Below are 24,118 nucleotides of genomic sequence, written 5' to 3'. Positions count from 1 at the left end.
CCAAATTATTTTTCCATTTGACAGGCAGAGTGGGGACGTGTTAAGGCCACCTTACCAACCACCCACCGACAGCCCACCGAAAAGCCTGATGCTGTTCCATTCTCTTTCCTGAGAACGCCAGATAATTTCAATGTTTATGCAGTTGCTGTAGCCCCAGTACGTGCCTACAATTAAACATTAACAACGGAGCCACATTGTTGGGAGCCAAATGCCGAATTACGTGACTCAGGAACGCTGCATCATTAGGCCGGTCAAAGCTGTTTCCAACATTTCGTAAACAATAAAAAACTAATTTAAATTTGCTTAGCGCTGAAAAAAGATGGTGTCGGAAATGCTTCGAGCTTCCTGATAACAACATATTCCACTCCACAAGACCCACTTTCCAAAGTCAAACAAAAAGGTCGCCTCGTTTACTCAGCCGCCAAAAGCTGAACCTTGAGACCCCATAAAAGCCATGGTTTGGGGTTAGTGCCGCAACATAATGCATCCAACAGTCATGTCATTGAAGTGGCTCTTGCTCGTTGCCCTGGTGGCACTGCTCAGCATTGGAACTGGCACCTCGGCCAAGCCCAGAAGGACCACCATCCAGGCCAGACCTAGTCCCGAGCAGCTGAGTCTCCTCCAGCGCCTGAATGCCAGGTATTATGCCGTCCAGCAGGACGAAGAAGAGGATGGCGATGACATTATGGAGCACGAAGAGGATCTGGCCAACGATGCCGACGAGGATGAGGACGAGGAGGAAGAAGGCGACGAGGACGAGGAGATAACAAAACTGGATAACAAAGAGCTGACCTCTAACACCGCATCCACCAAGACAAAGACTGGAGTGAAGAACCAGCAAGCGGAGGAGGAGCAGGAGCCCACCGATGAAGTCCAGGATCTCGAGGAGCCCCAGCAGGAACTGGAAAAGGAAAGTGAGCTGTCCCGCGCTGAGCCACGTAATCGCAGACGCGGCGGAAGGCGGAACGGACGCAAGGGGCGTGGCCGCAAGAACCGCAGGAGGGGCAATCGCCGGTGCGGGGCCAAGGGAAGGCGCGGTCGTCGTGGCCAACGCAAACGCAGCGGCAACAAGCGGCGAACGGGCAACAAGAACAAACGCCAGGGCCAGAAAACCAAAGAAGCCGCCACCAAGACGACTGCAGCGCCAGCCACCAAGGTGGCCTAAAGCGTTAAGTACCCCTCTGAATGCAGCTTTACAACTCGTTTAAACAACAGCCAAACTAACAATAAATAAACAAAAACCACATACTGCGTGCTTTTTCTTTTCCCATCGAATTTCCAGACCAGTGTCGTTCAAAAATAAAAAGGAATCGTTTTCAAATATTTAAAGCCTGAAGATTTGCCATCAAGATAATTTACTTAAGTAAACATTCTTATATAGTAACCGAATCTCATCCGCATGGTTAACTTAATTAGTGTTTAAACCCTAAAAAGGTATCGGTCTAGTTTGTATTTTTTTAAGAATTTATAATTCACCATGAGGTCGATAAAACAAGCCTAAGCCACAATCTCTATCTCTTCCCATTGACATGTACATAAATATTAGTTATTGAGTAAACCTGAATTTATTAATTTAGTTCGGCCGAAAGTCCTAGAAACTATGGCCGATTCCTCTCTGTACCTTAAGTTTTAAATTTTTGGCTACAGTGTACCATAAATAAATAGGACTAAGCGAATTTGAAAAATCCTACGACAAAAGTATCTTAAAAACATTGATTTTAATTTTTAAATATTCATTTATTCTTAGCTTGTAGGTATGTTCACTTCAATACTCTTGTAATCCGTTAGATTAAACAGTATGTAGGAGCCAAAGTATTCAATATTCACAGGATAATGCCTGCACAGCGTAGTCTGCTTCATATTAGCTGGGCAGTCCGATTTGAGGACGCAAATCCTGCGATCGGGATCGATTATGTAGCCCTCTTTGCAGACGCAAGGGCCGCCACATTTATTGAAACAGGAAGCGCTCAGAAATTCACAAGTTTCCGGGCAGGGACTGGGACACTTTTCCAGGGTTCCATTGACAGAGCAATCTATTTTCGTAGTATCAAGTTCCAGAGGATCTAGTGCAAAGGTACTCTTGATTAAAATATATGTTAATAGGAAACTGATCATATTTCCATGCCAGATGTTCTCCAAATGGCCGAGGTTGGCCAGATGTAAATTTTGTTGGGCCATGCTATTTAAATTAGCCATGCTTTTGCGTAACCAATTTAATTACCTAGAGTCCGCTGAATACATTGAATATATTTCCTTAGTTGCCTCTTTGCATTTTTATTCAGCTCACTGCAAGTTGGAAGTTTTTTATTGGAATAAATTCAGCGAATAATAAATTAAAACTCAGCAGAAAACTAGCACCGAATTAATTTATATTTAATTCCCCAGGAGTAATGTTCGTAAAACAACGGCTTAGCAGCAACGATCTGCAAATATCGCTGTACATATCCGACGAAACAAACTTTATTGTAGCATACTTTTCGGACCAAATACTCACGTATTGCAGCAGAGAAAGTTTTTATCGCGAACTCATACACACAGGTGTGTGTGCCAGGTAGCAACCGCAAGTCATAAATTTCGCCAGCTATTCCGCTTTTGTTATAGTGCTTTTTTATGTATTTATGCCGCTTTTCTTCTATGACCCCATAAATTATATAGCGCTGCAATTTCGTTTAGCCGCTTCTGCACTGTTCGAAATTAGTTTTACGCCTCTTTTTGATTTAGTTCATATTGAGCTTTAGTGCTTGCTCCACATAAAAATCAAAATAAAGGATTGGCGGTGCAGCTTGTGAGCCAACTTCTCCGCCAACTCTGGCTGGGATGCACTCAATTTCAGTTTGTTTTCCCTTCAGCTTATCTTTTGCCCTGGTTGGGTTCGTTTACCTGACAGCGTCGTCATGCCAATCGTTTGTACAAGGATGTTCCACAGAAAATTCTTTTGATTTCAGTTGGATTTGGTGCAACAAGGTTTGAACAAAATTAATTCTAATAAATAAATATTAATTAACGCATTGCTCTCCTTGTTAAAATTCCACAAAAATAAATATATAAAATAAAAATTGAAGACAATAAGGTAAATGATGTGTCAATAAATTAATCATTTTATTTTATTCACATATTAAAGAACTCCGAAGTTAAATAAATACGTTTTTATACCTCTAGATTTGTTTTTAAACATGATGTTTTATAAAAAAGACTATTTAGTTGGATAGCAAAATAGTTTGTTAAAGATGCAATCTGTTAATTTAAACAAGACTAGGAGATACTCTTACTTAACTAACCAACCTTAAAACAAGAAACAAGGCTGAGTCGACACTTATAAAATACAATTTTAAAGGATTTTTATTGGCACCTAGCGGCACCTAGAGAATGGTACGGGTTATTCCGACTATGCAAGGTCCTTCTTACCTATCTACCTATCTGTATTCATTTCTTTGAACATATTATTGCGATTGATATGTTTATTGGCATGTGGAAAGGTATTGATTAATAAAGCCAGTTTATATTTACACTAAATTAAAACCTTTAAATCTCTGGGCACCAGACAGACTAAAACTAATTTGCGCTGCTTTAGAACCCCAGAACTTGTACCCTTAATCCCAACTTTCTAGCTTTCGAACATAAAATCAGAGAGCTCGGCGTATACACAGGCAAATGGATGGACGGACTAAAATGGGTGGATCGACTAGGCTAGTGATCCTATTAAGAAGATACTTTATATTGTATACTTTATACTTTCCTTCCTACCTGTTACATACTTTCTGAGGAATACAATATTCCTTTTTACTTAACGAGTGTAGGCTAAATAAATGTACTAGCACTTAAGTTACGTACTTTCTTCCAAAAAATGTCGGAATATAGGAGTTTTATTAATTAAAGATAATTTTTATTACATCGCTTCTCTCCCCAGCGAAATTCCTTTCGAGAACATTGAGAGACGTTATCCTGTGTTTACTCTGTCTACCTGTAGCCAATTTCGAGTTGCTCTTATCTGTCTGGACTGCTGCTGGCAGTTGGTCAGCACAATGGGATGGGGCAAGTACTTCTCCGGCTGGACGGTTGTGTGGGCGAGTGGTCCTGTGATCCTGTCTCTGTTTCAGGTCCTGTCTCCCCCGAATCGTCTGCCAGCAGACGGCTGCCTGCCACTGACATTTGCCAAATCAAATAGAAATTTTAATTGACTCTTGGCTGGCAGGACGTACCAACGCTTTAGTTTCCAACTTGGTTTCCTTTTTTCGGCGCTGGCCCTTTAATTCAATCGGGTCTTCAACGCAGCTCTATTACTTGAGCTTTAAAGTCCTTGTTCCTAGCTATTTGCTCTGATTTCGAGCGACCCGACCTCTGCCCTGAATCTCCGCTTGTTTTTCCATCAACAGGAAAACGGGTTAAGCGCCTTTTGGGCTCGAAGGGAAATTTGCATCTGTCGCTGTTGCGAATTATGTGGGCGCACACGGAAAGCAGAAAGTTTCGGATTCAGGACTCAGATCCAGTTCAGCTACACTCCCACACCCCCACCTTTGCTCCCCTCTGTTTGTCAACAACTTTGCGCGCATTTTATACCCAGTACTCCAAGGGGCATGTTGGTTTTAGTTTATGTTTTAGATAAGGAAACCTTTTGCTGGGGGGAGGATACAATTTTGTTTAATGTAAGAATTGGACTAATGAATAATCGATCATCGGGTGTTCAGGTATTCATAACGTCATTAAAATGTTTTATTTGTATTTTTATTTAAAATGTAGAACTTGAGTTATTCGATAAAAAAATGTCTTTGAAATAATTGATTTTATCCCTTGAAAATAGATTTTTAATGGATTATTTGTGTTTATAAATTCACTTGCCAATTTTAAGTCGTTAAAGTAAGGTAAAAGGCCTCACGACTTTTGTTTGATTCTTCAATAACTGATTGATATAAAAGTTTCTTAGAAATAATTATTTGTAACCTTTCAAAAAGATTTTTAAAGTCATACTTGTGTTAATAATTTCAATTGCCATCAGTTATTTTTAAATAACTGATTGGATTTCTTTTGAGAAGTGAATATTTCAAAAAAATCCAGTTGATGTATGACTAGATTTATTTGAAGTAGTATCTTTTTAAAAGAGTACTAGGTACCTTCTAGTCGAGGACTCTGATAAAACTTTCCTTCTTGTTTTTTTACTCATGTTTTTGTTTGCTTTTTGGGTCAAAAAGATGTGTGTTTGTGCGCGTTGGTTGTCTGTGTGTAACATAGTTTTTCACTTAATTAGCGCGCTGAATGACGCGTTGACAGTTGGCAGGAGTACGTGCCACGCCTGAGGGGTATGCAACACACAATTTTCCGTGATTGTTGTTGTCTCTGGTTGTTTGAGGGGAGCGGCAGTTGTCGGCTGAGCAATGTGCCAGAGATTTCAGGGATTTCGTGCTGCCTGAACTTCCAACTGCAGCGAGGCTGCGCTCATAATTAAGGACAATTGGTGTTTATTACGGAAATAAAAGGTCAACAAATTGGTATTGAAATTAATATCAAACATTTAATTAAATGTAATTACACTTGCAATAAGCCCTGCGCTCTTTAACGAGTGAACGTGTAATTTTTAGGGATTTTAATTTAAGAATTAAACGAAACTTTATTTATACCATCCTATCTAACCGCATGGTCCTAACAAATATGTGTTTTCTGTTTAGATTTCAAATAATTTGACCTTTTTAATTCCCACATTGTTAACTAACTTTATATAAAGGACTTTAGTTCTCTGAGCTCTTCAGCAAACAAGTACGCAATACATTTAATTCATTCAAAAAACCCATCTTTATAAAAAGACCTCTCTACATTAAGTTGGTTATAATCTGCTTGAGAATAAAATGATTTAATATGCTGAACTGACGCTCGAAATGTAAAGCCATTTGATAATGTTCTTAAAGCTTTAATTTCCTATGGGTTGAGGAATACCATCCTTGAACACAATTGTGGTTAAAATGTTGCCAGATATCGATAAATTATGACGAGCAGCATAATTGCCCCTCAAATTCCCAACAAACTTAACGATTGAATGTTAAACTTCCCACACGAAACTCAGAGCATCCTTCACTCCGAATTGGGTCCATGAATATCGTAAAGATTTTCACTGCCGGCAGCCGACGAATTTCCGTTGTCAGCTCTTGCAATTTGCAGTTCACACATCGCTTTTACTTCCGCCATCACCCGTCTCAATGCTTTTCGCCAGCTTTTCGTCTTCTTACGCCTTTAATGGAAAACTTTGTGAAAATTTGCACAACTCTCTGGGAAGATTCTTTTTTGATGTCACAACATTTTCGCAGCTACTTTTAATAGGAGGTGCCAAGGCAACGTTTACAACTCCTCAAAAACAGATGGCTTAAAAAACATTTAATAAAACATATAAGGATATTGCACAAGGAGAATAGGAAATCTAAATATTCAAAAAAAAATACAATTTAGAGCAGTGGTCGGCACACACATGCTGTAGCGAGACGTTTCTCTGCTTTGCACTGAGATCCTCTGCCGCAGCAACAAAAAAGCGCGCCGAAGTTGAAAAAAAATGACCCGAAGACCCATGCCGAAGTCACACGAAGATGTACGTTATACGTGAGCGAGCAGAGGATGGGCAGAACACTTCCCTATGCTCACTAGATAGGCCGCTGCCGACCACTGATTTAGAGTGACCATAGCACATTATTTTATCACAAAATGTAAAATTTGACTTAGTATTTAAATCTAATAAAGGCTGTTAACCAAAAACTTAAATAAATATAAGAAGAAAAGTAGGACATTCATAATTTTCCCCGTGTAATGTAGTAAATTTGCATCCGCTAAATTGATAAGCAAAAAAGAGAATGCCCATGCTTTTAAAAATTCATTTCATTATAGATGATTCCAGGCATAAAAACGTGAAAAAACGTGATAAAGGTGACAGAGTGTTGAGGGCGGTACAGATTTCCGGCTGGGCATGGTCAAAAGCAAACCGTGGGGCCCGGAGGAAACAGGAAGCCGGAGCTGCATCCTGTGGGGTTTTCCCCGCTGCGGTGCCGTCCAGCATCTGGCCGTACATACAAATATGGCGGCTTCCGTTGGCATTTCAGCTTCCTTGTACTGCGGTCTCAATTTTCATTTATATCGACAGCCCCATCTGATGCGATATCCTTGCCCGTTCGCTTCTCCACGTCCCTATGCATAATTTAATGCACCGAAGTGCGCATAATGAGCGTGATTGACATAAATGTACTTTAAATGCATACGGGAATTGGTTCTGAATTGCGCCTGTGAAAGCGGATGGGAGGATCGAGTTTGCAGGCCATGACAGGCCAAACATCGCCGACGTTTCTCCTAAAGAGATGCCAATACAGCTTTTCCACACAGAAAGAAAAGAACGATCAATTTGATATACACATGGTGAATTTAATAAGTATAACTTGTATCTTTTCTTGGATTTTATTTTTGAGAAAATATCTCTCTAATAATTACTTTGGGTAAGAACGAGAAAGCCATATTCAAAACTCTTCACAATAGAAAAGAAGAGAAAAACATTATATCTTGTTAATTTTGTTTCTGTGCACAAAAAAGTAGATACTTTTATATCCGTATATAATGAAATTATTTCAATTTTGTCATAAACCAAATAAATTAAAGACATCGCAGTTTATAATACAGTCGAATAAAAATTCAAAATACATTTCTTTGAATTTAAATTTGTAAATGCGAAAGGAAAAACCAATTTTCTTGTTTCCTAACCATTTTATTTTAGCATTGGCCAGTTGTTCTCTTTTTGGGTTAATTTTTTCAGAATAGCTCGCTGCCATCTCTGCATGTTTGAATAGGATGGCGTTGGGAGGGAGGACATTTCGGGATAGCTTTGGGCCAGATAGCCGTGTCCGGCTTTGGCTTGTTTGTCGTGGACATTGGACTTTGCCGGCGTTTTTGGTTTCGGTTTGCTCGCTCGGTTTGTTGTCTGTGGCCGTATGTTTTCGGCACTTAAATCGAGTTTATTACGTGCTTTCTGCCCGGCCAAAACGAGAATATGGGGGCTGAGCCAGTGCACTGCTAAAAGCCAAATCACTTAGAACCGAAAAGTAAAAGAAAACTTTAACCCTAACTTCACTTCAACTGGGCAAGCAATTTGTTTTGTCTGTAACCACACAAACTTGTAAATGAGTGTTTCGTTTATTAAATTTAATTGTTTTTGGGGTGGAAAAAAGTGAACAAGAACTTTTTCCATCGGAAAAGTTTTTGAAACATTTATGAGTTAGCAAGAAAGGGGACTACGATATTAAACATGTCGAAATTCATATCAGTAAGAAAACCACCTGAGCGCATTGCCCATTTTTCAAAAAAATAATAAGCCAGTCTATTTTACTTTCTACAAGACTATCCAGTTTCCCTTTGCACACTTTGCCGAAAATTGAGATATTATTTTGCATCCGGATGGACCATAAAAAGTTGCAGCATCATCAACGCTTGTCGAGGGACATAAATGGGGAAAACTGCGAGGAGGAGGAATCCTGCAAAAGGGCTGGAAAACTTTCTCTTTGCATTTGAGGAAAAACTTTGTAGCAAATATTTAAAAGAGCTCCCTCTGCTTTCCTTTCGCACTCGCACTACCAATTTTTCTTCCATTTTATTGCTATGTTTTTTGGTTGCCTAAAGGCCAAACTTGCATTAATGAGGCAAAACTTGAGGAGAAATGGAGCTAAGGAAACAATAAAGACTTCAACACCTTTTTGTAAAGAAAAATACGTATTAATAAAGTTAACTTTGAGTCCAAATAACAAATTTTAGAAAATAAAATGTAGAGAATTCCTATAAATATATATTCTTCAACTGGTGAAACCACTCAAAAATATTTATTATATAAAATGAGGTGATCAAAGTTCTCAAAATTCTGCCAAATAAGTTTCATATACACAGAGAAGAAGCAAATCTAAATCAATAGTGTGTAAAAAATGCATATAACGTCGAACTCACTGATTAAAATAAAAAGTATGCAGAACTGAAAAATGTGCACAGACAATGCAAACTTTTCCATGGCAGCATTATTTTGCAGTCTGCAAACTTTACCTTTCCATAGGTTCATGTTGTGTTCAAGTTTCGGGTTAGGGTTTGAGTCAATAACTTAAAGCACTTGATGCCTTTTCATGCTTTCCCTGGCCTGCATCATCATCATCATCATCACAATTGTGGGCCTCTCGTCTTTTTCAATCTCCCTCTGGATGTTGAAAATTTCCTTCGCAAATGTTTATAAACACAATTTTCTAGTTGTGGCAAAAGTTATATTATTGGAGCATCCCCCCTCCCCTGCTATCTGATGCACTATGATTTATATGTAAGCGATCATCAATCTTCTTTAGCTGACATGGTTGTTGTTGGTTCTGTTACTGCCAGTTGAGTGGAGCCGAACAACCAGCCTTTAAATGATTTTCTTTTTGTCTCCCATTGATTTCCCAACTCCTAAGACTGCAAATTCATTTTGCTTGTTTCTGGGCAGGAAGGAAGGATGTCAGGACGGAAGGGCGGAAGAACCGGGAAGGATGTGGGGCGTGGATGTGTTGTGGCTTGTCGTGTCTGTCATTGTCATGTACTTGTCGTACCCGGGGACAATGAATGCATTTGCTGGAGCACTAAAAACTCCAGCGACAACCACAGCAAACAGCAATCAATCGATGATTTCTATTCATTTTTAAACACTTTGGCATAGAGTGTTCAGAAGACTATGGCTTGTAAATTGGAGAGGCTGTTGTAATATTAAAAGCTCTATTACAAAAGTGGATTCTTCGATTAAGAATACCCTTTGTTACTTCACTTTGTAAAATAAATAAATGTATTACACCAGTGGCGGATCCAAAATTTCGATGTGGGGGGTTTTTATAAAAAAAATTGTTGAGTAAAAATTAAAAAATTTTGAGTAAAATAAATATTACATTTACTGTTTTTAACAAGAGTGGGGTGGATCTGTATTACACACTTAAGCCCCAATAAAAAGAAATGAACTGATTTAAGATTATAAAATATTAATTAATATTGTTAAAGCGAAAAATATATTTTTACAAATTTTTACAAATTCGGTTAAAGTTTGACAGGAAATTGTCAAAAGGGAGCAAAACTTTCTGCATTTTTTAAGCTAACTTTAATTTTATTCATAGCGCTTCGATTTTATTTTAGAGAATATTGTGCGGCCCCGAATTATTGGGTGGGCAAGAAAGTCATGTCGTTTTTTTTAGTAATCGTTTTTAATCTAATTTATTTACGACTAATCGAGCACCAGGGTCACACTTTTTAGTATCGTTTTAAAGCTTATTGTCTTAGGTACTATCGACGAAAATTTGGTAATTATTCGATAACATTTGTGGAAGCTATAGCAAATTAAACATGGAGGACCAAAGTGAGCATTTTCGACATATTTTGCTTTTTTACTTCCGAAAAGGAAAAAAAGCGGTCGAAGCTCGCGAAAAATTGTGCGAAGTGTATGGTAAAGATGCCATGAGTGATCGCCAATGTCAGCGCTGGTTTGCCAAATTCAGGCTTGGAGATTTTGGAGTTAAAGACGCCCCACGTTCTGGTCGACCATCGGCCGTTTTTGACGAACAAATTCAGGCTTTGCTGGATGAAAACCGGCGCTATTCAACGCGGGAGATGTCAGAGAAGCTCAGTGTGTCGCATACAACGGTTGAAAACCATTTGAAGAAACTTGGCTACGTAAGCAAGCTCGATGTTTGGGTTCCGCATAACTTAAAGGAAATTCACCTAACTAAGCGTATCAACATCTGCTATTCTCTGCTGCAACGGATTAAAAACGATCCTTTTTTGAAGCGGATCATTACTGGCGACGAAAAGTGGGTTGTTTACAATAATGTCCAACGAAAAAGATCATGGAGCAAGAAAGATGAGCCAGCCCAAGCCACATCAAAGGCCGATATCCATCAGAGGAAAGTTATGCTGTCTGTTTGGTGGAATTGGAAGGGTGTAGTGCACTTTGAGCTGCTGGGACGGAATGAAACCATCAATTCAGATGTGTACTGTCGCCAGCTATCCAATTTGGCGGAAAAAATTAAAGAAAAGGAGCCGGCACTAGCTAATCGCAAGGGTATAGTCTTTCACCATGACAACGCTAGGCCCCACACATCTTTGGTCACTCGGCAAAAATTAACGGAGCTGAATTGGGAAGTGCTACCACATCCACCTTATAGTCCGGACTTAGCACCTTCAGATTACCATTTGTTTCGCTCTCTTCAAAACTCTTTGAATGGTAAAAACTTTGATTCAGATGAGGCTGTCGAAAACCACTTGTCTCGATTCTTTGCTGGAAAAGACCAAAAGTTCTTCGAGCGCGGAATTATGCAGCTGCCCGAGAGATGGTCATTAGTGGTCGAACAAAACGGCCAATACATAATTGATTAATTATAAGTCCTGATATAAATAAATCATCTTTGAAAATATTGAAAAAAAACGACATGACTTTCTTGCCAACCCAATAGTACACAGTTTGATTTGTGGTGATTTCATTATGCTGTTGACAGAGCTTTACGCCCCGTTCGTCTTTTGTGGCGCATACACAATGTTTAACCACATATTAGACACACGCCATGTAGAACAACCAATTTATTTACCCAACTACTCAACTCGAATTGTGTAGCTACTTCGCCTGAAGTGATTGCCAGGCGACAATGTTTTTGGGACCAAGATATCCCCATTATCCTCTTAGCCGCACCATTCGTTATTCACTTTATCTGCCTGCTCCTTCCGAAAAGCACTCCCTTGGAGCCTTTGAGGTGGCCAGCACTTTGAGGCACTTGTGGATCCCCGGCTGATGACTTTTAAAACGTGACTCCACCTCTGGCCTTTGAGGCTCCCTTTTTATTGCTTTGACATTGGCCGCAAAAAACGCTCCAAATGATTAGCCAGCCAGAAGAGTTGGGTTAGGGAAAAGTTGGAGCTACGCATATTTTAAGTGGCAAAGTTTCGGGGACTACGGCTAAGAAAATTGTTGCCTCAACTACTATTTCCCATTTCCCAGGCACACTACGATGCAATAAAAAATACCGTGGGCGCAGAGGGGGCGAAGCCAAGTAAATAAAAAATTATTGCAAAACTTTTCCATGCAATAAACGATGAAAGTAAGACCTTCTTCAAGAAGGCAGCAGAGCATGAAAATCGCAGTAAAAATAGTTACAGCAACGACACTAAGAACAGTAAGAACGGGATCTCTCGCAAGAACATCATCTTTCAGTGGCATGTCTGCCTACAATGTCTCGGCACCCCCAATTGCGTAATCAACGCAGGTGCCACCCACCAAGATCTGCGGAGGGGGTGCATCAGTAGCATCCCAGGGATTCTAGGCGCAGTTAAACGGCCTTCCTTCCGACAGTCCACCCCCTTCCGATTCCCATAATGTTGAGGAGCGGACAACACTTTCGTTGGCATGGCACACACGCTTCCATAGTTGAGGCAGACGTGACAAGGGCACAATGTTGCACTGTACAGTGGGCCTTGGAGCCCTAAATAATAAATGTTCATGCTTACTAGTACAGCTGGGTTCGATAAAATGTAAGTGGTCATGTTATTAAAACTTGGGAAGACACTAAAACATAGTATTTTATATCAAACGTGTAAAACTAGTTTTGTATACTGCACAGAGAATAATTTTGATAAGATTAGAGGGTCATTTTGATAAAATGCATTATCCATTCTATTTAAATGCGAGGCGTATCACTTTATTGTGTTCGCCATCTTGCTTTAGTTTTCGTTTTCTCCTTCCGGAAAGTTTTAAATATTGCTGCTATTAATAAAAGAATAACCAGCGCTTTTTTTGCCTTTTTCGATTTGATAGAATATTCAAAAAGAGAAAATTCAAGAAATAATATTCCTTTATGTTAAATTAACATTGATCAATTATCAAAATGATACTTAATAAATGTACAATGCGAATATAAAATTATTATTTTGTGTTTTTTCTGTGTGCCTTAAAAACAGAGTTAGTTTCAACGAGCAGGTAAATACTTTTATTATTTAATATAAACAAGAATTCCAACAGAAGAATATTAAAAAAAAGAAACAAATATTAAGAATTATAGGTCATCTAAGAATATACTGACCTTTGATCGATTTCAATGATTTTCCCATCGATTTGAAAGGAATTGATAAATAAGGTTTTGATTTATTATGACTATTATTTACTGACAGCAACACATTTTAATGTCGTACGTCAGGCTTATAAAATCAATCATTTCAATTGATTGTTGTACAAATTCAATTGGCGTTTATACGAGCAATCAACTGCCCATAAAGAAGCATTTATTTTCGGCAAACAGTTATCGATTTATTTAATTGGGGACTGCTGTTCGCAGCCCATTGTCCGATGACTGGGCAGTTATTAGAGAAGATGTTGCAGCTATCAAAATGCCGTAAAAGCGAATGTTAAACTGAGCTGCCGTAAACTGCTCACAATGCGGCCGTATTCCTTGGATGCTGATGTAGAGGAAGCGTAATGTTTTGCAGTCAGTTTGGGGCTGGAGGATGGGGAAAAGGGGCAAATCGAGTGAGCCGGCCTCAATTAGCCCCCAGTTTGATTAGAGGATGGGAGCAGTTGGCCTAGTGGAAAAATTTCCATTACACTTAGCATGCCACACGCCCCATTCCTCATCGCCATCCCATCCCATTCGCATTTCTCTTAGGGGTTCTTTCTTTTCATTAGCTAAGTGCCGGAGTGCGGGCTATCCAAAGAGCCTCCGAACAATATAATTTTTATTTGCCCCTCTGTTTTTGTAATTATCCGATGCAAGAGAGTCCCTCTTATACCGCCTTAAACTTTTCGGGCGTTGATCTATTTTATCTGTTCCCTCAAGTGGCATAAATCACACAGAACACTCGGGCACTGACACAATGGGATAATTAGATGAGAATTGAGACATTCAAATTAAATGGGTCTGTACATATGCGTATATGGCGTTCACTGATCTCCACACAGAAAGAAAATGTTACCCACCAGGATAGGAACAAAGATATCAGAGAGATAATAAAGTCGGCATATTCGGTACTACATAATCTGAATTTTGGTTTATACGTGTGGTATTAAAAAGGAAGAAAATGTTACATACAAGGATATGTTCAAAGACATCAATAAGATAAATAACAAAGTCGCCATATTCGGTACTAAATAATCCGAATTTAGTCTCATAACGTAAAAGTTAAATATCAAAATGCAAAAATGAAGTAAGAAAATATGAATTATATGAAAAGCAAATTATTTAATATTAGTTTGAAATATTTTTGTTTCTGTATAGCCGCTGAACTTTCTGGGAAGTACTTCACAATGGATCCAACAAGGGAGGTTTCTCAATAACTTATATGAGGAACATATTCATTTCGGTGAGGGATCTAAAATTGCTTTAAAGCACTTCTTCAACAGGCATAAAGAACATAATACTTATTATCATTCATCACCGCATAATACACACACAAATTGTCATACCAAAAGGAGCATTATAAAAATATTACTCGTAAAGCACAGCCTGGGGAAATTTCAGAATAATAGACAAACGTGACCAACGGATAACGAGGACAAACATGATTTTCACTTAAACGAAAACTTTTTGGCAAGAAATCCCTTAAAGACCAGGATATGCGGAGTGAAAAGGAGAGGCAGAAGGAGTGTTGACTCAGGGACATCTGTCAGAGGCAAGCCAAAGCGATTTTGCGGTTAGTCTGGTAAGCCGCAGTGTTGTTGACCCCCTCAAAAACCCCTTCGACTGCACTTGACTCTGACCCTCCCCCACTCGCTTCCTCTCGCTCTCGCTCTCTCTCCCTCTCGCTCTCGCTTCCTCTTGCAGCCCCCCCTCGTTGCTCATTAAAAACAACAAAGACAGTTGACTCCACCTGTCCCCGGTAACTGGACAGAGAGAAATTTATTATTATCAGTTTTATATAGTTATTTTAAAAAAACTCTGAAAACATACTGAAATATACTGGCCACAAATTTCATAGTCCGTTTTGTGATTTTACATTTGACTTTGTTAAATATACTTTATATTTTGTAAGTTTTTGATAGCTTTACGTAATAAAGTCAAAAATATATATTAAAGATTTGGAAAAGTATGGAACAGGTCGAACCATGCATTTCCGATGTATTAAAACAGGATTGTACAACAAATTCGCAAACCACCGAATCCTAGGTTCGTAAATGTAACAACAGAATTCGTATGTTCTTCCATATAAACGTTGACATACAACTAAAACTTTCTAAAGCTATACGAGTACTAGCAGGTAAACCTTTTGTATCTGGCCAATATGTAACGGGTTCCTCGGTATATAGCGTTTTATCTTGCTTATTATAAAAATACAAAAAACGTTTCCATAATTTGGCTCCGTGTATCATATTTGCTCAGTGCCATCAGAATCAGGAGAGCCAAAGAGCTGCACCATCAGCAGCCACGTAACTGAGACAGGAGCAGTCCACGTAATTGAATCACCCTCGAGAACATATTAAAACCATCCATGAAGAGCTCAAAGCATTCCCCGTGAGTCCCTGACTCGCATTCGTGGATTGCTGGATGTCGGACTGTGGTTTGTCCTTCAGACAAAAATGACCGATACCAGGGACCAGGATTTACTTCCAGCTCTGGCTGGTTTGTTGCTATTTTTCGTTACTGCTCTGGGTTGTGCAACTGAATTTCAGTTGGTTTGCTATCCATAAGTTTCATTAGTCCATTTGATCTGCTCAAATTCGGGAGTGGAATTGTGTTCTCCAAGTTAAGCAATTATGACTGGTAAGCAGAATAACCCTTTTTGGAAAAAGATAAAAACTAAGGGCATTGAAACATGTACAGATTGCAAGCTGACTTTGTGTATAATTTAGCTAGTATAAATATATAAAATTGTTTTTCTGAATTTTTAGGAAGTGAATAAGTGCGTCGGTATTGATAAGCATAGTTCGCCACAGACCCCAACCGCCCCGCTTCCTTGTTTTAACTTTTTCCTCTGTGATTCAACATGATGTTGCTGGTGTGTTCGTGTTGTTGCTGTGCGTCGCTCACGTTGCCGCTGCAGTTGAACCGAACAGGTTCAGAACGGCCACCTAAACAAAGAATAAGACGAGAATAAAGGAAAAATCACGACTGATAAATGAAATAAATATATACGTGCACTTATATATACCCGTACATATAGAGGCACACTCAGGCACACGCATGTAATGTTTAAATTTAGATATATCTGCAAGTTCCCCGAACGTCGCGAGCACTTGGCCCGCTTATCATTTCGTCTGTGTCGTAAGTCTTGATGCCTGCTGCCTGCCAACTACTCTTGGCCCTGGACATGTGTTGGCCAGGCCAAAAGAGCAGGGCCAGAAACGAAGGAGGAACCGTATAAAAAGGAGCCAGAAATGCAGCTCACTGCAGCTCCTTCGGGCTTCAGAACTCTTCGTTCTGTGTCATTCTAGATGCAGAAATTTGATGCCAGCTGCAACTTGTTAGGCTCCTTCGTACCCCGCCCCTACTCTTTTTTCCACCGCTTTCCTGATTTTATTTGCGCCTTTGACGGGCTTTAACTTACTGGTTTCGGGTTTCAGGAGCTCCTGCTGCACTCGCTGCAGTTTTGTAATTGCAGCCAAGTTTCCCACATTAAGCTTGAGAAACAATGAAGAAGTGAAGTCCGATGAGGGGGAATCTGGGATTTCGCAAATCATGATTCGCTTTCGTCTCAATGCTTTTTGTTTGCCTTGGTTTTGTTCATTAAGGTAAAGGGTAATGTCGAGTTGAACTTTTTCCTTGGATCGGTGTGAACTTTTGAAGGGGAAAGCCAAGACCAAAGACCTTTAAGATGTGCCAACAAAAGCGCTGACCTATGCCACAATTGGTTAAACAATTGACTTTTGTCCATGTCATTATACCCGTTACTCGTAGAGTAAAAGGGTATACTAGATTCGTCGAAAAGTATGTAACAGGCAGAAGGAAGCGTTTCCGACCGCATAAAGTATATATATTCTTGATCAGGATCACTAGCCGAGTCGATCTAGCCATGTCCGTCTGTCCGTCTGTCCGTCTGTCCGTCTGTCCATCTGTCCGGATGAACGCTGAGATCTCGGAAACTATGGGAGCTAGGCTATTGAGATTTGGCGTGCAGATTCCTGAGCTTCTTACGCAGCGCAAGTTTGTTTCAGTAGACTGCCACGCCCACTGTAACGCCCACAAACCGCCCAAAACTGTGGCTCCTACAGTTTTGATGCTAGAATAAAAATTTTAACGGAAATGTAATGTTCTCATCAATACCTATCGATTGACCTAAAAAAAAGTTTGCCACGCCCACTTTAACGCCCACAAACCGCGAAAACCTGTGACGCCCACAATTTTTATGCTAGATAAAAAATTTTAACTGAAATGTATTCGTCTCGTCATTACCTATCGATTGACTCAAAAAAAAGTTTGCCACGCCCACTTTAACGCCCACAAACCGCAAAAACCTGTGACGCCCACAATTTTCATGCTAGATAAAAAATTTTAACTGAAATGTATTGGTCTCGTCGATACCTATCGATTGATCCAAAAAAAAATTTGCCACGCCCACTCTAACGCCCATAACGCTTAAATCTGTATACCGCCGGTAGGTGGCGCATTTTAATCTCGCTTTGCTGCTTGCATATCTCCATTTAGCTGAGTAACGGGTATCTGATAGTCGAGGTACTCGACTATAGCGTTCCTCCTTGTTTTTCGCTGTATTGGACTTTAGATAAAAAAACTAGATATATTCCTTGTGTCGCTTGGTAATCCAATATAAGTCTATAAACAAGGAAACGCTATAATCGAGTGCCTCGACTATCAGATAGCCGTTAATCAGATATAGGAAGCAAAAAGGAAATTAAGGCATTAAGATATACCAGCAGCAAAGCTAGACTGTAAAGCGCCACCTACACTTTTGGTGATTTGGGCGGCACGCAAGTTTAAGCGTTATGTGTGACGTTAGAGTATGCGTGGCAAACTTTTTTTTAGCTTAATAGATAGGTATTGACGAAACCAATATATTTCAGCTAAAATTTTGTTTATAGCAATAAAACTATAGAAGCCAAAGTTTTGTGCGCTTTATGGGCGTTAGAGTGGGCGTGGCACTTTTGCGAAACACACTTGCGCTGCGTACAAAGCTAAGGAATCTAAATCTGAAATCCCAACTCTCTAGCTCTTATAGTTTCCGAGACCACAGCGTTCACACGGAGAGGCGGACACGGCTAGATCGCCTCGGCTAATGATCCTGATCAAGAATATACATATATGCTTTATGCGGTCGGAGACGCTTTCATCTCCTGCTACATACTTTCCCCCGAATACAACATACCCTTTTACTCTACGAGTAACGGGTAATGAAAATTACTTTAATGTTTGATTTGCAACAAAGTGCAGACCAAAGAGCTCGCAACCTTCTAGAAACTTTTCAAAACAGAGCCTAAAGAAAATGCACAAAGAAGGCAACACAAAAAGAAGGTTTAATCCAAGAGCTGAACCTGCCATATCATCTTAGGCCTTCACACCTGAGACCTCACCTGAAGAGCTTCTCTTCCATTATTTATTAACTCGCCATGCGGTCTCAACATTTTCCTCTTATTGTCCAGACATGAATTTCAACTTAGTTTGACCCAAACACCCACACAGCCTGCGATAAGGCACACTAATCGCATTGGAAATCAATCTAGATTCTGGAATCGAAATCGATAACTCGACTATGCTGGCAAACACACATTTGAATGTGTTTCTCGAGCTGTAAATGTGCAATAATTTATTTAAATTCCCAAATGCGTGCTCTCGTAGACATTGTCATTAATATTTACTGGATTTGATTTTCTTAGCCGTATCTTTTGGGTCAAGCCATTAGGCCGAAGTCCAGCAGTGTTCGCGTGGGCCGTGTCCAACGATCTCTGGGAGGCTTGGAGAGTCGTTAACCGGCAGCCCCAGTCAGCCAATCAACCAAGCAAACTAGTTTGGACAGCCGGACTTCTTGAGCATTGGCCATTCTGGGGCAAGAAGGGAAGCAGTTGGGCTTTGAAACCAGAGAAGGGGAAACTGTAACACGAAAAGTGGCTGAGTGACAAGTTTTCTAAGGCCGAGGCTTACATATTAGATTGCATATTAAATATTTTTTGACTTACCCCGGACGAAACTTTTAATTGGACCCTGTTTTGTTCTCTTATCTTCTCCGTACAGATAGAGACATTCCTATGAATGCGAAACTTTTCGAAAACAATGAAATGCATTCTATGTGTATTTTGGTTTGCCCGACTGAACTGAAATTAACCTTGACGATTTGGATTAAGCCGATTGCGAAAATATAAATATTTACTTCAACCACAGCGGAAGGTTTGATTCCACTGATTTTCCGTTTCTATTTATGGCTTTGTTTCTGGGACAGCAACCTTTTGGCCCCGGGGCGAACTTTGATTTCAGCAGACCCGAGTGCTGGAAAAGCACGTTCCTCGTGCTTGGGAACTCTTTACGTTGTTTTCCCTGATACGGCTAATCAAATTTCTATGAGCCATATTTCCTCGGCTCCTCTTTTTGTGCGGCTGTCGTTGAAGCGAAACCCAATTACTTTTTTGGCAAGTCGTAAATCTATCTGAATTTCATACATATGTATAAATACGGCATAAGCGGAAATGCTGTCTCTGGGGTAAATGAATAAATGATATCTTTCTCCCCGATGTGTGCGATAAATATTTATGTGGCAATTTGGAGCACATTCCTCCGACAGCTCAACAACTTTGCTGCCCCAACTCCAAAACTCTGTTCCACTCCGCCAAAGCATTGAGACATATGTGACACATGTCAATAACATCTTACCCCCAAAACAAGCTCCATGCAGAGAAAAAATATAGCAAGGACTGTTTAATATTGTGGTTCTAATATTGTTTTTACATAACAATTCTTTACAACAAAAAAATTTTCCTTTTCCAATTAAAATATTTAATAATTATTGATTTTAGACGGGAATTTGATACCTTTTAACTACTTGTTCTCTTTATTTTTACGGATTACCACAGAGACCGTTTACGGTCACTACATTGGTGTATAATATTATTATATTTTAAGATCAATCTTTTCATTGCCGCTATTGATTAACATTTTTCAAATCCAAAACCTTTCCCCAGTTTAAAATATTTTTAATACTGATTTAGGCTAAATAAATAAGTTAAACTGATTCCTTTTGTGTAAGATGTAGTTAACCGCGAAACTTTAAAATAAACCAATACTAACCACAAAACCAGCACCTTTTTTCCACTGTGTACTCTCTCCATATTGACAATCTCTGCCACGTGAAGTCTTCTTATCACGCTTGTGTGAAACTTATGCCCAACGATTTCAATTTCCATAGAATCCCTTCGCTCGCCCCCATTTCTGTAGCCATTGATTGGCAGCTGGTATAACTTTAAACAACCAGAGATTGTTGTTGCTGTTACCTTTTCAAAATATGGGCATCAAGTAAGGAACCACAAGGCTTTCAACATAAGCTATAAAGCTTCTAAGCTGCTCAGCTTCAAAGGCTTAAAGCACTTTGGTTAAAAAAAAGGGGGAAGAAAACAGAAGGGGTAAAAATTAAGAGAGAAAAACTGTTGCAATGAGTTAAAAAAATGTGTAGGCACTTGAAACTATAGAAAAAGGCTTTTAGTAACCTTAAGTTGGCCCAGTTTGATGGACTCAGCTCTTGAGAATCTATTGAAATGCAATTTCCAAGCCCACATCCTTCGAACCGCAAAACAAGAGCCTCTCTTAGTTTCCGGCCAGTTTTCTAGTAAATTTCTGTACAACTTAAAGAGCGACATTTCATGAGGGAATTTTTATGCTTTTTCCAATGATTAGGCATCGTTTGACAGGCGTCCATGGAAACAGTGTCCACGGGGCTATTAAACTGTCAAAGTTTGCCATCATCACTCACCCAACAATTACAACTAACCCTCCGAGACTTCCGTCCTCCGCACTTTGCTCTCCGTTTCACTTTTGTCTGTTTACTTTAAGCTTCAAATTACGCTTAAATTGTTTTTACGCCTCTTTTGCCTCAGCCATTGAGTAAATATCTATAAAAAGCATTTGACGCAATCTACACTCCAGGAATTGCAAAGATAATAGAATAGGCTATTATGGGTAGAGACCGGATGAGACAGGGTGTACGATTTTTGAGGCGGTCATGGCAACACAAGTATCTATGGTAATGGGAATATATTGTAGAAATCAATAGTTGTAATATTGACGATTAACCTTATTGATTTTGTTTTAAAATCTTTTCAATGGGAATTTAAACCCATTAACAGATTATCAAAAACAGGTAATTTAACGTTTTAAAAAAGGATTTAAGCATCTTTAATACAGCTTTAGTGCTATTACCAAACCGCTTACATCTATTATTCAACCGCTCCTTAGTTTTCTTTGCGTACTCGCTACTTTTAAGAACCCAAAAGAACGGAAGGCCAGCATACTGTTTCACAATTTGGCACATCATTCTCTTTCGAACCAACTTGTAATACTCTCACCCACTAAAGCTGCTGCCTTGGGCCATCTTCAGCAGACTTGAAGCATTGTCTGCCGGCCATCAATAATTTATGCATTCAACCATCAATCACTTTGAGCTGCTTTGCGTTAACCGAGAATTGAGAGAGACGTTGTCATTGAACGGGGCGTCGAGGGAGTAGAAGGTATTGGGGATTCCGAGTCCGAGCTAAGTAAAATCAGTCAAGTGTGGATGCCAAGGCGCAAATGGGTTTCGGCCAGGATTGGTTCGATTTTCGCCACCCTCCCCCAAGCACCTAAGACTCCTCCGAAGGGCCAGACAACAATTGCGAAAGTGTGGAGCACATATTTAAATGTGTTTTGCATCACTTTACTTATTTTGTGTACAGTTCTCGTAATTTTTTCTTGGTACTTGCCTTTGCTTTCTGCTGTCTGCGCAGAATTTCCCAGCCTTTGTTATGACCCAAAGACCGGAAGAGCAAAGGAGGAAAAACTTTTTCCGCTGGTCCTCTGTAAATTTGCAAAATTGCTTCCTTATTTCATTTTTGGCAAATAAACTGAAAGAATAACATTCCTTCCTCGATGCCCGCTCGCTTTTCCAATTTGCCAAAGACATTTCAAACAGCTGACGGTGCTGAGGCATTTGATTTATGCAAAGTTGTTGCCTAAATTGATTTGCAATTGCCAATTTCCTCAAAGAAAACTCATAATCAGCCTAGGCACGCCGGGAAAGCAAATCCCTCGCGGGGAAGTGCTAACCAGTCCCCACGCCAAGGATTGCGTAAATGTTTCACATCGAGGCGTCAATGTGGCTCAAGATGTTAACAGATCTTTGCCGGCTGCCACTGCCACTGCCACCGCCACCCACTGCAATTTAAATTTTCAATATGCGAGACGGCAAACAAGACGATGACAATGAGATGCCAAGCAAAGTTCACGCCCCCGAGCGAGGAACAAGTCTACAAACAATGAAAACCATGTAAGAGGGCTGACTTCACAAGTTCTGGGCCTTGAACTACCGCGTAATGATGTGATATCACTTTTATAGGGGCCTGAATGGAATATTTTTATCCCATATAAGACTTACTGAAAATCGTAAAAATCTTTAAGAATGTTAGAAAGCACGTTCGCACTCAAAATATTCCTTATATATTATATTAATTTGTTAATAACTTGCCTATCATATCATATTCCTTTGGGTACTCCTAAACATATTCCCATTTTATTCCACACAACTCTTCCGCTCGCAAACATACCCTCTAAAAATAACACAAAAAACCAATTTAATTATATTGGGTTTCTTCTCTGGTTTGCCAGGTTTTTTGAGACTTTTGGCATCAGCATGGGGTGCTTCATTTACATACGTACTTAACACGTGTCGGATTCTTTATGGGGAGCAGAAATCTTTTGGGAAAACAGGGGGCAATTACTTAATGAAGAAACAAAAGCAGAAAAAGTTCTTGGGCCGAAATGCAAATACTGGCAGCAATACTTGTACAGCATTATGCTGCTTAATATATTTATGCAGACAGTCGACAAGGGGGACTTAGAGGGGGCGAAAGTGAAAGAATGAGCTTTTGTACTTAATCAAATTACAGCACTAATTAATTTCAATTGTTGCGGTAATGGAGTTCTTGTGAGCTGGATGAACACAAGAAGCCTCTTAAGAGGCTTTGGGAAAGATACTTTGGGCGTAGCATTAGCAAGTTTGAATATGTTTTCTGACAATTGAATGGTATGGTAATGTTTCCGACATATTAACAACTTGTATTTGCTAACACTTCATAACTGAATAATTAAACATTTTATGTAAAATTAAAGGAAATGAAATCATTAAAAGGCCGTGTTCTTAAGCCCCAATTGTGTTTCTGAACATGCAATTAAGTTAATATTTAAAACGGACATTTTATGAAGTTTGGAAAGGTTTCACCTAAAATCTGTCAATTTTAACATAGTGATTTTTCATACAGACCCAGTTTTCTGTGGCTGTGTTTAAGTACTGTTCCTATTTTCTTTCACTGTTTTCAATTCTTGTTTAACACTCTGATTATCGTTCTGTTAAACGTTCACACTTAACTTAATACTTTAACAGAAAATCAAATTTGAAAAAGAAAGAAGACTACTATTCTTTTTCATCAGTTTTACTAATATCAAATGAATAATTAATAAAATAGACATGAATAATATTTAAAAATTTATTGGAAAAGTGTGAAGAAAAACTTTTTACACTTTATCAATTCATTAAGAATGAATGAAGACACACTTTTCCATTCAATTTGTAAATATTTTACTCTTTTCGCTCAGGTTTCAATCAATCAATGTCTATTCTATTAATTGTACATTTGATATAAGTAAGTAAGTTGAAAAAGATTCGTAGTTGTCCTAATTTTCCAATAAATTTGTAAGTTTATTAACCACTTATTTTATAATTCAAGCAAATATTCATTTGATATTAGTGAAACACGAAAATGCACTTATTTTTCCCACTTCATTTTGCCAAACAGCCCACAGTGGCTGACGTTGCCAAAGGTAGCACACCGTTGCAAGTTCATTACAAACAATTGATTTGGCAGAACGGCGTAAAACTTGGCACAGGTAAGAAAGAAGGGGCCAACTCAGCGCCAGCGACGTCTGGGAATCGGGGAAAGCCGGGAGAA

General features: G+C 39.3%; 2 protein-coding genes across 2 annotated transcripts in view; one reads left to right on the top strand and one right to left on the bottom strand.

Moving 5' to 3' along the window:
* The window catches only part of LRP1 (LDL receptor protein 1), a 61,754-nt gene that overhangs the window by 21,177 nt on the left and 16,459 nt on the right, over window positions 1-24,118 (bottom strand). The window lies entirely within an intron of this gene.
* Window positions 465-1,248, top strand: LOC108019742 (protein nemuri). Its single transcript, XM_017087677.4, has one exon. The coding sequence runs from the start codon at window positions 482-484 to the stop codon at window positions 1,163-1,165; it is 684 nt and encodes a 227-aa protein (XP_016943166.4). The 5' UTR covers window positions 465-481; the 3' UTR covers window positions 1,166-1,248.

This window comes from Drosophila suzukii, chromosome 2R (assembly GCF_043229965.1).
Source record: "Drosophila suzukii chromosome 2R, CBGP_Dsuzu_IsoJpt1.0, whole genome shotgun sequence".
Classification (NCBI taxonomy): domain Eukaryota; kingdom Metazoa; phylum Arthropoda; class Insecta; order Diptera; family Drosophilidae; genus Drosophila; species Drosophila suzukii.
This window is presented reverse-complemented; position numbering and strand designations above follow the sequence as displayed.

Coding starts and splice junctions, on each gene's coding strand:
- LOC108019742 (XM_017087677.4), top strand. CDS start 482: ATGCATCCAACAGTCATGTCATTGAAGTGGCTCTTGCTCGTTGCCCTG.